Genomic DNA, 15,721 nt, shown 5'->3' on the forward strand with positions numbered 1-15,721 from the left:
CCAGCAGGGAAACGACGATGTCTGGCTGGAGGCAGAGGCACTGGGGCCCAGCCAGACGAATCAGTGAAGCAGTCCCCAGAGATCTTGCAACCCACAGACCCCCTCCCACCCAAACCAGTAGTGCAGCTCACCGCATCACTCCAGCTACCCAATGGCATCACTATAGACGTGCCTCTTTCTGTGGACTCTGGAAGTAATGCAGACTTTATAGCGCAGGATTTTGTGGAGCAGCACGCTATACAACTACTGCCTGCCACTCTGCCCCTGCAAGTCATCACAGTGGATGGCAGAGAGTTGCTGGGGGGGCAGGTGGTGAAGCAGACGCCGCCAATGGTGATGCGACTTGGTAACCACAGGGAAGTCATCAGTTTTAATGTCACCCGACTGTCGGACACGCCCATTGTTTTGGGCATGAGTTGGCTGGACAGGCACAGTCCGACGCTGGCTTGGTACCAGCGACAGCTGATCTTCGGCTCTTCTTATTGTGCCGAGCACTGCATCCTGCCCAGGCAGGAGGGAGAGGAGGAGGAATCACAGCTGCAGTTGGGAACGCTGCAAGCGGTCCCCCACAAATACGCAGACTTTCTGGAGGTCTTCTGCGAGAAGGAGGCGGACAAGCTACCCCCTCACAGGCAGTATGATTGCAAGATTGACCTTCTACCGGGGGCGACGCTGCCGAAAGGGAAGCTGTATTCCATGTCTGAGGACGAACTACAGGAACTCAAGCAGTTCATAGATCACAATTTGGAGCGCGGTTTCATAAGGGAGTCCAAGGCAGTAGGGGGCAGCCCTGTTTTCTTCGTGAAGAAGAAAGACACGCCCCAAAAAAGACTCGTGGTGGACTTTCGCATCTTGAACAAGATGACCAAACCCTCTGATTTTCCCATGCCCAGGATTGACGACCTCCTAGCGACGGTGCGCAAGGGACGCGTGTTCACCAAGTTGGACCTGCGAGGGGCGTACAACCTCATCCGCATGAGGGAGGGCGATGAGTGGAAGACAGCCATGTTCACGCCTCTGGACACCTACGAATACAGAGTGATGCCGTTTGGATTGCAAAATGGCTCCCACTGTTTTCAAGCTTTCATGCATCACGTGTTGGCGGGGCTCCTCTACAAGAAGTGCGTCTGCTTCTTGGATGACATCCTGATCTTCTCTGAATCGCAGCAGGCACACGACCGAGACGTTCGAGAGGTGCTGAGCAGGCTGCAGCAGCATAGACTGTACGCCAAGCTGGAGAAGTGCCAGTTCGACACGACGGAGGTGGACTTCCTGGGATACAAGTTGTCGGACAAAGGGCTAGCCATGGACAGCGCCAAGGTTCGCGCGGTGTTGGATTGGAAGAGCCCGCGCAACCGGAAGGAGGTCCAGCGGTTTGTGGGCTTTGCCAACTTCTATCGCAAGTTTATCAAGGGGTTCGCGATGCAGACGGCGGCCATTACGGACACGCTCAGCTCCAAGAAAAAGAAGTTCATCTGGACGGAGCAGGCGGAGCAATCCTTTCAAGAGCTCAAGCGTCTCTTCGCGTCGGAAGAGCAACTGCTGCATATCGACCCCAGCAGACCGATGCGGGTAGAGACGGACGCGTCCGATAGAGCCGTGGGAGCTGTCCTGCTGCAGCGTGACCCGCAGGGGGTCTGGAGGCCGGGAGCGTTCTACTCCAGAAAACTCAGCAAGTCGGAGCAGAACTACACCATCTGGGACAGAGAGTTGCTGGCCATTCATGCTGCGTTCAAGGCGTGGAGGCACTTCCTGATCGGCGCCAAGCACACAGTGCAAGTCTGCACGGACCACAAGAATCTGGAACACTGGCGCACGGCGCAGTTCCTGAACCAGAGGCAGATACGTTGGGCAGAGTTCTTTGCAAACTTCAATTTCCGAATAGAGTACGTCCCAGGCGAAACCAACGTCATGGCGGATGCGCTGTCCAGAAAACCACAATACCTCGAAGAGGTGACGCCAGCGGCGGCCATGCACATCTTCGCGCCAACAGCGTGGGCGTGCGCTTCGGCTGCAGTAGACCTGGAGGCGGTGCGGCGGGCGTTGCAGGACGACTCATTCGCACAAGCTAAGATGGCCGAGGTACACAGCGGCACAGCGAAGGGTGACGAGTTCCAGATACGGGACGGCTTGCTCATACGTAAAGGGGCAATCTACGTGCCGGGAGACGAACTTCGCGCAAAGGTACTGCAACAGTTGCATGACGCACCCACGGCTGGACACTTTGGCACAGAAAAAACCGTGGAGTTGGTCGCAAGGGATTTCTGGTGGCCCAGACTGAGAGGGGAGGTCGCGGACTACGTCGCGAGGTGCGACACCTGCCAGAGGGCCAAGGCGGTGCACAAACCGCCGGCGGGTCTGCTGGAACCGCTGCAAACGCCGTTTGAACCGTGGGAGAGGGTGGCCCTGGACTTTGTCACGGATCTACCCAGCTCGAGAGGCTAGTGGTGGTGGACTTGTTCACCAAGATGGCACATTTCATCCCGTGTGCGAAGGTGGCCACCGCGGAACAGACCGCCAAACTGTTCATAGATCACGTGTTCAAAGTGCACGGTCTGCCACGGTCTATACTGTCCGACCGCGGACGCCAGTTCATCTCGAATTTCTGGCAGAAGCTGATGGGTTTTCTAGACGTCAAGATCAACCTGGCATCAGCAAGACACCCGCAGACCAACGGGCAAGCGGAGAGGGTCAATGCCATCATGCAGCAGTACCTGAGGTGCTATGCCAATCAACAGCCTGCGACGTGGGTGGATTACCTGCCGCTCGCCGAGTTCGCCTACAACAACACGAAGCACGTGTCCACGGGGGTGACGCCGTTCTTTGCCAACAACGGGAGGAATCCCAGAACCTTCCCGGGACTGGAGAGAGTGGGCGAAGGGGAACCGCAGACGGCGGACGCTTTCGCGTCAGAGTTGCAGGAGGTCCACGATCAACTCCAAAGGCAGCTGGAGCTAGCTAAGCACGCATACAAGGTGCAAGCTGACAAGCACAGGCGGGTTGGCGAAGAGATCCGAGTGGGAGACTGGGTCTGGTTGGCAGCCCACGCAGTGCCGACCAGATCGTTAGCCAAGAAGAAGTTGGGGCACAAGCAACTCGGTCCATACCAAGTCGAAGCACAGATCAACCCGGTAGCTTTCCGGCTGGCGCTGCCGGAGGGTTCCAGAATGCATCCGGTGTTCCACAGGTCGGTGCTCACTCCCTACAAGGCACCTCACAGATTCCAGGAACCAGGAACGGTACCGAGTCCGTTCCGGGAGAGGACGGAGACGGGGGGATTGCCACAGCAGGACCCCATCAACGAAGTCACGGAGATTTTGGACTCCAGATGGGGGGAAGAGGGAGTAGAATACCTCCTAGCCAGAGAGGGCACCCGGGCCAGCGCTAATAGCTGGGTGCAAGACTACGCTCTGGAGGAACCCCTGCTCAAGGATGAGTTTCATGCCCTTTTCCCACACAGACCCATGCCAGCAGGCTTCTTCGACGACTGGCTGTTCACGCCCACACTTTCGTCCAGCACGTTCCAGGGATTCGACTCGGACGGGGAACCAGCACAGGGCACCCGTTCCCCAGAGGGGTCACCAGAGGGTTCAGCATCAGACGCCTCGTATTGGTGGGACGATCGACCGGAGGAGCAGTGGCGCCGGAAGTGGCTGGAGATGCCAGGTCGAGCGAGCGACGCAGAGACTGACATGGACGTGTTCGGGGAGGATCCTGGGTTCGAGCGCGGCGGCACAGAAATGGAAGCGGAGCAGATCAGCGTCAACGAACGCGAAGAGGAAGACTCGGAGGTCTTCAGTTGGCGGCCAGCGACGGGGAGCGAACTGTATCCGGCATTCACTCCCGTGATGAGGGAGCACCCAGCACCCACACCTGAAAGCGGGGAGGGGGGAAGGGGGGGCTTCGAGGGGGGATGGATGTCAGGGGTTCAGGAGCAGAGACGCAGAGAAGGGAGGAGACAGAGAGCGAGGGGGAGGAATACGAAGGAAAGATGAGTGGGGATGACGACCCGAGATCACCGAGCCTGTCCAGCGAGTCCGAGGATTCCCAGAAGGGAGCGCCAGCGGTCAGAGCAAGGGGGGAAAGCAGGGGGACACCCCGGGAAGAAGGGGACAGAGAGGGATCAGAGAGCAGCAGCTGGAAATCGGGACCAACGTGCCCAGCTGGGAGCAGCGGGGAGAAAGGGGACCAGACATCGGGGTCCGGAGGCTTTCACAGCAGGAGGGAGGGCACGAGTCAGGAGTAGTCACGCCCTCATCAGGAAGCGAGGAAACGGTCAAGAGGAAGGTAGAGAGTTGGGCGCGCGCGCCAAGTTCAAATGCAGCGGAAGCTGGCGCAGTGAGCAGCCCGGAGAGTGAGCCAGGTCCCAAAGCCCGCCGCAAGGAGGCGGAAGGGTCCGGGGGGTCCGCGTCAGAAGAGAGTAGAAAGGAAGAGACCCCGGGGGGCAGAAGGACCCAGAGACGGAGGGAAAGGCGCAGGAGGTGGAGCAAGGCTAGGGTATTAAGCTGGTGTGCTAGAGGCGGAGACTCAGACGGGTCTTCGCCGGTCTGACATAGAAGACGTAGGGCTGCACATTGCAGTTCGGAAATGGAACCTGTAACACAATAAAGACTCTTATAACGTGAACGCTGGCTAGCGTGGTCCTATGTGAGCTGGGACTGGGTGGCAGCCCACTGGAAAAAACTTAAATCAAATCCTTATTTGCTGATGAATAGCCTTTGGACTATAATAGAAAATCTTTAGGAAGATTTTTCCTCCAAAAGCATTTTATTTTAAAAATATGATTTAAATTTTTAAAATTGGGGGTTTTTTTAAAATAAAAAAACATTGATTTTTATCCACCCTGCTTGTGGGCTTCCCACAATGGCAGCTTTGGCCACTGTGCGAAGAGGATGCTAGATGGGCAATTGGCTTGACAAAGCAGGCTCTTATTATGGTTGTTTGTTGTAAACACAGATCACAAGTCACCTCATGTATCTAGTCCAGAATCCCCATTCCCTGCAGTGGCCAAATGGGTGCCTCTGGGAAGATCACAAATGGAGACCTGAGGACAACAGTTCTCTCCTGAAGCCAATTCTCCAACAACTGGTAACTTAAGAGGCCTGGTGCCTAGAATCTGGAGGCGGCATCTAACCACCCTGACTAGTAGCTGTGGACAACCTCACCATCCATGAATTTATCCCATCCCCTCTCAAAGACACCTAAGCCGGTGGGAGTCACCACAACTTGCGGTGAGCTCCACTGGTTTAAGGATGTGCTCTGTGAAATGCTTCCTGAGCAAACCGTTTTGTATGACTGGCTTTTCGGACTGATGAAGCGTGTAGCGAAACCTGTAATATATCTGGAGAACAGGTCTCCTTTTGCTCACTTGCGTTATTCTCACCAGGGTGGTGGCTTTGATTTGCCTTCCCGTGATTGATCCATGCATACGGCTTTGTGTTTCCATCTTGAGACCCATTGAAGAACATCTCATCCAGTGTGATCTTTGAAAAACAGCTTTGAAAAAAAATTTCATATTCTCCAGTGTGCTACCCTTGCCGTTGTGGTGGCACGGGGTTGCCGATCTGTGAGTGGACTTACGCTACTTGTTGAACGGTTCATTTATCCAGTCTGTATTTATATTTATATTTATCCAAGACCCGCTGCCCACCCTTGCAAATTATTATGATATCAACCTCTATCTAGAGTCAAACTTCAGGTGTTAAAAGAAGATAGTTGGTGCTACACAGGAACATGGTTTTGGAGTACCCACCCACCTCTTTGCAGACGCCGGAGATTTGGCCACGATCACAGCATTTCTATAGTCTGGAATCTGAAAAAAATAAACAAACACAAACACATGAAATGGGCTGTGTGTGCCTTTGGTCTGATCTGATTCTTGTGATGTTGTTATTTTTTTTAATCCCCAACACAGAAGCAAAAACCCTGCTTCCCCCTTTCCCCCAACAAACTTTTCCCCTTCAGAGAGTTTGCCCTGCCCAGAGAGGACAGGGCTTAGGAACATTTCTGTAAGAGTCAGCAGCAGAATATTACAAGTCCTAAGTGGTATAAATCCAATGACAATGGACTGTTAGTTGTAAGCTCATGTTCTTAACTGTTCCCGCCCACCCCTCATTTTTGGTCCTCATCTGGACTGCGGTGACATCAAGAACAAGGCATTGCTCATCTTGCCAGCCTAGCTTAGGATCGGATGGACAGGCCAGTTTTTCAGCACCCAATCCGCCTGGCTTGGAATGAAATGACACGATTTCGCTCACCTCTTCTTGAATGTACTGTAGCAAAAATGGAGATGCTCTCAGGTTGTCAACCGGGACATTGAAGAAGCCCTGGATTTCCTTTTGATGCAAATCCATGGTGATGAGGTGAGTCAGACCTTGGGAGGAGACCAAGGGGAGCAGTGCTTTAAGGTCACTTCACCAACAAAGAGCAAGAAACCCACATTCGATGTGTGGCAGCTGTTAAAAGCTGGTTCCCAAAGAAGCTTTTACTTAGGAAATGCTTATCCCTTACACCCCATAGTAAGTGTGAGACTTTGCACTTTCAGTAGGGAAGGCAGGATATACTGTATTTTTCGCCCTATAGGACGCACTTTTTCCCCTCCAAAAATGAAGGGGAAATGTGTGTGCATCCTATGGGGCAAATGCAGGCTTTCGCTGAAGCCTGGAGAGTGAGAGGGGTCGGTGCGCACCGACCCCTCTCGTTCTCCAGGCTTCAGGAAGATATCCTCAAGCCTTGGGAGCCCGCGGGAGTTCCCGCCGGGCTCCCAAGGCTTGTGGATAGCAGCCTGTTCTGGAGGCTGGGGTCGGGGGGAACTCGGGCTTCCCCCGCCCCAGCCCCGCGCCTGGGGGGGGGAATTTTTTTTTCTTTATCCCCCCCAAAAAAAACTAGGTGCGCCCTATGGGCCGGTGAGCCCTATAGGGCGAAAAATACGGTAAATTCAATAAATTATAATACAATAAAATACCTGCCAAATAAAATTCTGTCTCTTTTGTGCTCTTATATCCCATCGTTCCTCAAAAGGATTGTCACTCCCAAATTTTATTCTAACAACCACCCTGCGCAGTAGGTCAGCCCAACAGGGGTGCCCAAACTTTTTTCAAAGAGGGCCAGATTTGATGATCTGCTCATGTGTGAGGGCTGACCAAAGTTTTTAAGCTTTTTTTAGGACTGAAGTTGTTGAGAATTTTACCCAAAGGTATTGAGCTTTTTTACAATTTCACCTCAAAGTTGTTCAGCTTTTGAGCTTTTTTTAAGGATTTTACCCCAGGACAGGGGCTGGATTAAATCAACCAGTGGGCCATCTTAGGCCCCCGGAATGGACTTTGGACATTCCTAGTCCAGGCTAAGCTTTGTGGCTTGGCGGGGACTGGAGATCTACATCCACAGGGCCTGGCCAGTTGCAGGATGTTGTGGCCCCACACATAGCAGTCGTGTCCCCCCACTAGCCCTTCACAGCAGCAAGCGGGGGGGGAGGGATGGAACCACTGGATTCCTGAGCCGACAGCTCAGGGCGGTTTTGCTTCATAGTCAGGCCAGCTTCACAGGTGGGCCAGATTCTTTCCACTCACCCCCCCCCGGGCACTGAGTCTCCAGAGGAGGAAGCAGGCCAAGCCGCGCTGCGCTATGGCAGCGACAGCAGCGCCTGCCAAAACAGCAAAGTGCGGGCAGAGCAGGGCATCTTTAAGTTGCTTGCAGCATCTGCAAAGGGAAAGAGGTGCCAACTGGCAGGTGTCGTTTGGATTCAAACTGCATCTGCACAGCAGCAAAGCTGGGCTTGGTGACAGCGTCAATCAGCTGATTTTATAGCGGCAATACGGCAGCTCCCAATGGGGAGATCCTGAGTGCAGCTGATCCCAGTGAGAGTTCCCAAGGAACTATCAGAAACTCACTTTAAACTCCCATTTGTTCCTTTGTAACTGTGTCCTTAGCTGTCCCCACCCCCATATTTAATAAATAATAATAATAACTAACTTTCTGTGTCTGTTTACATGTGTTTGATGGGAGGGAGGTTATTGGCTTGGTTTTGATATTGTTTTTATTACATATTTTGTAATTTTATATTGTGAACTGGGCTGTTTGGGTGAAGTATAGTAGATAATGATAATAATATTTTAGACTGGCTATTTAAGGTGTGTTTTGTTTCACGGATTTTAACATTTCCTTTGTTCAAAGATGCATTTCTTAATTATTATGCATGACCCTTATATAATGCAATTCTCATCGATTTAATATTTTGGCCCGTTAATTACTATGCAGTTGTTTTAATTGTTAGAATTTTATGAGGATTTCCTTACAGAAACATCAACTAACTCTGTAAGGTTTTAACAAGGAAAATTAATACCAAAAGCTAACAGCCAAAAACCCACTACTGACCAAGAGTCAAATCAGGACTGCCAGTCTAAGCGGATTCAGATGAAACTGGGCATGTCTCTCAATATACGAGGAGAGATTTATTTGCCCCAAAACCCAAGAAAAGAGACAGCATGTGTGAACAGGAGAGAATTTAGGAAATAGAAGGAACTGGCTGGAGAGCCGTCCAAGTACAGAATTTTGTCCCACAGACCAAGGAAGCTGCCTTATAAAAGAGTCAGACGATCTAGCTCAGTATTATCTACATCAGGGTTTCCCAAACTTGGGTCTCCAGCTCCCCCCCGACTACATTTCCCATCATCCCTGACCCACAGTCCTACTAACTAGGGGTGATGGGAGTTGTTGGCCAAAACCAGTTGGAGACCAAAGTTTGGGAAACCCTGGTCTACGCAGACTGGCAGAAGCTCTCCAAATCTCAGGCGGAGCCGTTTCTCAGCAACACTTGGAGATGCCAGGGGCTATGAGTTGTCTCCAACAAAATCCGACTCAGAGTAGACCCAATGGGCCTGAGCTGCGTCATCTTCTGTGGGGCTACTTCAAGGACTAGCAATGGATACACCCCTAAATCTGGGACGATTTGCATGCAAAGGATGTGCTCTAACCACGGAGCTTCAGCAAGGCGCTGCCTCCCTTTGCGAGTGACCACTGTCTCATGAAAGGAACTTTAGAGGAGAGCCAAGGCCTATAGTCTACAGCGTTGCCTGAAGACATACTTAGAGCGGCCAGGGTGGGGGTGAGCATGTCCCGTCATGGCCTCGCCCGCTGCTCTCTGTCCTTACCCGCCTTGCACATCATCGAAGCCAGAAGCTTAGAGACAATGGAGCCCCTTTTCCTCATCTTGCACTGCTTGCTGTATGGGAAGTAGGGAACCACGCCAATAATGCTTTTGGCACAGGACGTTTTACAGGCATACACCATGATGAGGAGCTCCATGATGGTCGTATTCACATCCCTGCAATGAGAAGGGCGCTGGTTCTGTATCGGGACTTCACTCGACAACAAGCCCTATATTGCATTCTGACGCAATCGAGCCCTTCGTCCGCCGGAGAGGGCAGGTAGAGCAACAGGACATTACGCAGGGCTTTCGACCTTGATGAACACTCTCAAATCATTGCCGCCACACCTGTTTTCGGGAAGATTAACTATTCTTCCTCCTTATCATTGGTCCACAAGGGCGTTTCAGACAGAATCAAAGAATGGTAAGAGTTGGAAGGGACCACAAGTGTCATCTAGTCCAACCCCCTGCAATGCAGGAATCTTTTTGCACAACATGAGGCTCAAACCCAGGACCCTGAGGTTACCAGCTGAGCTATTGTGTTTGCCAGCTCACTACTGGTCACGTCTCTCCCTAAGGCTCCTTCTTGAACCTCACATGCACTTGGAATGCCACTCCCTGAGGCTTAGCATCTGGGGCAGGCTCTCATTTGCCTCCCCAGCTGTGGAGAAGTACAGGATCACTCAAAGACATACCCCAGCTGTATTGGGTCCTGCGCTCAGGAAGACTCTGCCCCCTCCCTCTGGAAAGATCAAATTTTCTGGGGTGAGGCCAGCTAAGATTTGTGGACCTCTGCTTCCATGGATTTCAGCTGTGTGTGCAGCATTCGTTACCCCAAAAAAAGAGAGGAACGGTAGAGGCTCCACATCCCCGAGCCCTTTCTCTGGGGAGGAAAGAAAGGCCATGGTTAGAGAGCGGGGGTAGAAACCTCCTCCCCTGGAAGGGGCCCTCCAAGTCTCTCTGTCTGGACCGTGGCACTTTCCTTAGGCCACACCTTTCACTGGTTTCTCTCAAGCATTTTTGCCTGGCTGGAACTATGATGGCGGCTCTTGCTTGCCTTGCCATATGGATGATATTCAAGAGGCACGTGAGATTGTGCCTGCTGTATAAATGTAAGATTCAGATTCAAGGTTCTGTCCACTTTTGCCTCTGAGCCACTCACCATTGGAATGTGGCCTCCGGAAGGTAGACCAGAAGGAGGCAATATGGCCCTCAGCTGAAAAAAGGTTCCCCACCCGTTACAGAGCATTATGTCAATAAATGGCTTTGTTCCCTTCCCCACTATGCTTCCTTTGGACCAGAGGTGGGCTAGCATTGCCACCCAGCCGTCTTTGCAGTGGGGCAAACCGATTACAGGAACGCAACATAGTGACCTGGCAAACAGCATGCTCCTTCCCTCTCCCCCAAAGCAGAGATGAGCTGGGGAATCAAAGAGGGTGCAGTGGGGAGTGTTGACAGGTACCAGTTAGTAGCAGCATAAGAAAGCAAGATAAAATTAGAGTGCAGGAACAACAACTCCTCCATAACCTAGTTACAGGTGCTTAAAATAGTTCCCGTCTTTGTCTAACTCTGGTACAGCTACCCTTGATCACAGCTTCTTCAATGAGCTTTGGATACCTGAATGTTTTGCCTGTCTCATCTTATGCAAGATGGAAAGTGGGGTTTTAAGAGAATGGATTTAGAGCATCCCTTTTTTATATACCATGGTTAAAAAGAAAAAAAAACAGAGGGAAGCATATAGAACAGACTTTTCAGGGAAACTCTGCCAAATCATTTAGGGGGTTAGAGACATTTGCTTTAAAATTGATGCTGGCTGAAAAATTCTTAAAGGGAACATAATGGACAGCGAATGGCAGAAGACCACAGACATCTAACAAGGAGGGTTTAAAAGGAACAGAGACAAAGTTAATAAGCTCTACCCGCCACCCGCATTACATAGATACAGTTCAATCAAAACCAAATTCGGAAATGTCTGGGGTTTAATTCTGAGCAGACATTTGTACTCACTTTGAGACAGTCTGGATGATGAAGACATCTTTTCCTCTCACAGACTCCTGAATCTGTACCCGCGTTTCTGCCAAAAGAAAACATGCACTTGGTGTCGACACATGCTTGCAAAGTACATCAGCGTTAAGCTCCAATCAGGTGAGACTATATTGAAAACCCATCTCAAAGGAAAATATTAACATTGCTGTTTCCCCTTCACTTGCAGCAGGAGCAGGACTGTAAGCTTAGTGGCAGAGCACATGCGCCACATGTAAAGGTCCCATTTTAAGTTATTGGCCTCTCCAGTTAAATGGATCAGGCAGCAAGTGATGCGAAAGGGCTCTGCCAGAGCCCCTGGAGAGGTACTGCTGTTCAGAGCAAAACAATACTGGGCAAACAGTGTGACCTGGTGCAATGCAGCTTCCTAGGGCTAGTAAGGAATGCTGCAGGTCTCCTGGCCATGTAAACCGGTGCCTTAAAAGTTACCACAATCACTTGGAAAAGGAACGTGGAAACAGTTCCAATCCACATGACAAATACTCAGAAACATTACAGCTGGGGTGAGAAAGATTGACAGCAACACCGCTCCCGGTGGTCGTAGAAGAGCCCTGCTGGATTTCAGCTGGAGGTAAATAAATAGCCTTATCCTCCATTAAATTTTCTAGGGTGTGCTTGTCAGCTCTTCAAGAAAGCTGTATAACAAGTTGCTCTTTTTTTAGGTCTAAAGGTGGTTGTCCAGTAGCAAACCACCAGAGGCCAACATTCTTTGGCCACGGTGCCATGAGAAACATTCAAAGAGCAAATAAGGTTTGCCACTCCCCGACTCACATCACCATCTGAAGTCCTTCTTTGTGTGCCCCTTCCTCGGGAGGCCCAGAGGGCAGTGACACGAGAACAAACCTCTCTGGTGGTGGTTCCCCCACTTGTGGAATGCTATTCCTGGGGAGACTTTCTATCCCTGTGACTAGTGGGGTGCCACAGGGTTCTGTCTTGGGCCCGGTCTTATTCAACATCTTTATCAACGACTTGGATGATGGACTCAAGGGCATCCTGATCAAATTTGCAGATGACACCAAACTGGGAGGGGTGGCTAACACCCCAGAGGACAGGATCACACTTCAAAACGACCTTGACAGATTAGAGAACTGGGCAAAAATAAACAAGATGAATTTTAACAGGGAGAAATGTAAAGTATTGCACTTGGGCAAAAAAAATGAGAGGCACAAATACAAGATGGGTGACACCTGGCTTGAGAGCTGTACATGTGAAAAGGATCTAGGAGTCTTGGTTGACCACAAACTTGACATGAGCCAACAGTGTGACGCGGCAGCTAAAAAAGCCAATGCAATTCTGGGCTGCATCAATAGGAGTATAGCATCTAGATCAAGGGAAGTAATAGTGCCACTGTATTCTGCTCTGGTCAGACCACACCTGGAGTACTGTGTCCAGTTCTGGGCACCACAATTCAAGAAGGACACTGACAAACTGGAACGTGTCCAGAGGAGGGCAACCAAAATGGTCAAAGGCCTGGAAACGATGCCTTATGAGGAACGGCTAAGGGAGCTGGGCATGTTTAGCCTGGAGAAGAGGAGGTTAAGGGGTGATATGATAGCCATGTTCAAATATATAAAAGGATGTCACATAGAGGAGGGAGAAAGGTTGTTTTCTGCTGCTCCGGAGAAGCGGACACGGAGCAATGGATCCAAACTACAAGAAAGAAGATTCCACCTAAACATTAGGAAGAACTTCCTGACAGTAAGAGCTGTTCAACAGTGGAATTTGCTGCCAAGGAGTGTGGTGGAGTCTCCTACTTTGGAGGTCTTTAAGCAGAGGCTTGACAACCATATGTCAGGAGTGCTCTGATGGTGTTTCCTGCTTGGCAGGGGGTTGGACTCGATGGCCCTTGTGGTCTCTTCCAACTCTAGGATTCTATGATTCTATGATTCTATGACTTGCCAGGCAAAAACATTTCTTTTCCACCAGGCCTTTGGGCTCGTTTATTATCTGCGAACTCCTTCAGTGGGTGTGACATTTTAATCCTGTCTTACAGAAACATGATTCTCTTTTAGGTTTTTCTTTTTCTGTTATGCTGGTCTCAATGTACGTACTTGGTTATACAGTGGTGCCTCGCAAGATGAAAAGAATCCGTTCTGTGAGTCTCTTCGTCTAGCGGTTTTTTTGTCTTGCGAAGCAAGCCCATTGACGGATTAGCAGATTAGCGCTATTAGCGGCTTTTAGCGGCTTATCTGCTGATCAGATCAGCTGATAAGCGGCTTAGCGGCTTAGAAAAAGGGGGGGAAGGGAAAAAACCAGCAGGAACTCGCAAGACATTGTCGTCTTGCGAAGCAAGCCCATAGGAAATTCGTTTTGCGAAGCACCTCCAAAACGGAAAACTCTTTCGTCTAGCGAGTTTTCCGTCTTGCAAGGCATTCATCTTGCGGGGCACCACTGTATATTGTAAGTTGCCTTTAGCTACCTTGGTAGAAAACATGACGAACAATAATAATGAATAATAATAATAATAATTGATGATGATGTGGGATCATAGAGAACCCCTGAAAGCCCATAACAGAGGCCAACACCTGTATGGTCACAGGTTAAGGCCTCTACTGTCATGGTCTGGTTCACAGGCGATCGAAGTCCCGGCTGGGGACGTCGGGACCGGGGACAAGATGGCGGGGTGGGAGTAGGAACAAGAGTCCAGAAGCCAGGAAGCCAAGAGTCCGAGGGTCAGAGAATCAGCAGTCAATAAGCCAAGGGTCCGAGGATCAAGAAGAAAGGAGTCAAGGAGCCAAACGCAGCAAGGCAGGGAATGTGTTGCTGTGGCAAAGAGCTGAAGGGAAATGCTGACCTTATATCCCTTCCCGGCTCTAGCCACCAGGTGCAGTGAGTTACCAAGTGGCCTCACCTGTGCGGCCGCGCCTTGCCTCTTCAGAACAAACTTAGGAAGGCCCCAGTCCTGCAAAGTCCTATTGGTCACAGGGCCTGGCTCCTGCACGTACTCCTGACATCTACTCTTCAGCAAAGATCTTCCAGGTCACTGCTACACTCACACGATGCACACTCAGATACTGACCAACAAGCATCCCACATGGATGATCTGGCATCCCCCAGCCCCCAGCCTCTGCACTAGCGTGGAAGCCAAATCCAAAGAAGGCTGGAACCTTGAAGTACTCAGGCAGTCTCATCAGAGAAGGACAAACAGAGAAGGGCCACTGAGAATGATGCTTGAGAATGATGCTTGAGACTTTCCTGGAGGCGTGTGATTGGCCACTGTTGGAAACAGAATGCTGAACATTATGGGTCCATCCAGGTTCTTGTCTGTTTAATGTACAGGCTGAACAAGAAGTCAATATCCTACAAACGTGAGATGATGGGTGCTCCAAACGTCGCAACAGGGTGCTGCAAGCACAGCAGCAGACAGTACAGTTCTTCATCAGCAAATAGTCCCCAAGGGCCTTGGATCAGCAAATAATCCAAATGGCCATGGATCAGCTATCACTAAAAAGTGTAGTAAGCCTATTGCAACGTTTGGAGAACCCATCATCTCACGTTTATAGGATATTGACTGTGGAAAGGCATTCTGCCTCCATTTCAGTGATCTTTGACAGTGACTTACCACTCCTCTACCATTCATGGAACATTTATTTGATTCTTATTAGTTTGTGACTCCATGCACATATTATATGTCTTCTGTTTATGAATTTTGAAACAGTATAGTGTTATAAAAATATTGTCAGTATATTATTAGCCTGCGTGTTGCTTGCTGTTGTTCAGAGTGTTCAGTTTTGCAACACAGGGGATTTTCTTTGGGTGTATAATGTACAGGCTGGGCTGCGCCAAATGAAGCTGCTCTTCTTCCTTACCCTGCCGTGCAATGCAGGCAAGTGACAGGAAAGCCCAACACTGCGTGCCTGTCACAGAACTGCAAGGACAGGCTGACAACAGGAAGATGCTGCGGAAGGAAAACCAGGAAGTGGCCTCTTACACTTGTTTAGTTAAGGAAACGGCAAGAGCTGACACATGGATCACCTAAAGGGACAAACTCTCCAGGGAAAAAGAGGCAGGGGGAAGGGAGAGGAAAGAGGTTGTTATGGGAGGTGCTTAATAAACTAGATCCCTTTCCCTTTAGCTCCCAGCGATGAACGCTTTAAGTAAGGGCTTTCAGTGGAAGATGCTCACCTCTGTTCGGCTCCTGGTAAACCTGGACTTTGCCCATCTCCACCCCCAGGCGCCTGCAAAGGTGGACAAGACAAAGCTCACTGAAGCAAGGGTGAATTAGAATTGGGATCAAAAATAACATTTTAAATAGGGAGGGCAGCCTTTCTTCTTCTTGCACCCTCCAGAGGTTTTTGACTACAACTCCCATGAGTTCCAGCCAGTGTGGATGATGGAAGTTGCAGTCCAAAGCATATGGAAAGCACCAAATTGGTGAAGGCTGAAATCACTTAACAGTCTTTTGTACTCTAGTCCCAAACAATGGTCCGCAGTACACCAGTGGTCCCAAAGCTTCATTCAAATGGTCTGTGGTGGGTCTGCATTAAATACCCACACCGATTTATAACTGTATTCGTACTGCTTCTATTTCTT

General features: G+C 50.3%; 1 protein-coding gene across 1 annotated transcript in view; it reads right to left on the reverse strand.

Moving 5' to 3' along the window:
• PRPSAP2 (phosphoribosyl pyrophosphate synthetase associated protein 2) overlaps nucleotides 1-15,721 on the reverse strand; it is a 35,634-nt gene that overhangs the window by 15,197 nt on the left and 4,716 nt on the right. Inside the window, exons 3-7 of the mRNA XM_082199869.1 lie at nucleotides 15,314-15,366; nucleotides 11,153-11,219; nucleotides 9,150-9,322; nucleotides 6,258-6,373; nucleotides 5,757-5,812 (exon numbers count right to left, since the gene is read on the reverse strand). Coding sequence (XP_082055995.1) covers nucleotides 5,757-5,812; nucleotides 6,258-6,373; nucleotides 9,150-9,322; nucleotides 11,153-11,219; nucleotides 15,314-15,366 — 465 coding nt within the window. The remainder of the gene's footprint in view (nucleotides 1-5,756; nucleotides 5,813-6,257; nucleotides 6,374-9,149; nucleotides 9,323-11,152; nucleotides 11,220-15,313; nucleotides 15,367-15,721) is intronic.

The sequence above is a fragment of the Podarcis vaucheri genome, assembly GCF_965113315.1.
Source record: "Podarcis vaucheri genome assembly, chromosome: 14".
Classification (NCBI taxonomy): domain Eukaryota; kingdom Metazoa; phylum Chordata; class Lepidosauria; order Squamata; family Lacertidae; genus Podarcis; species Podarcis vaucheri.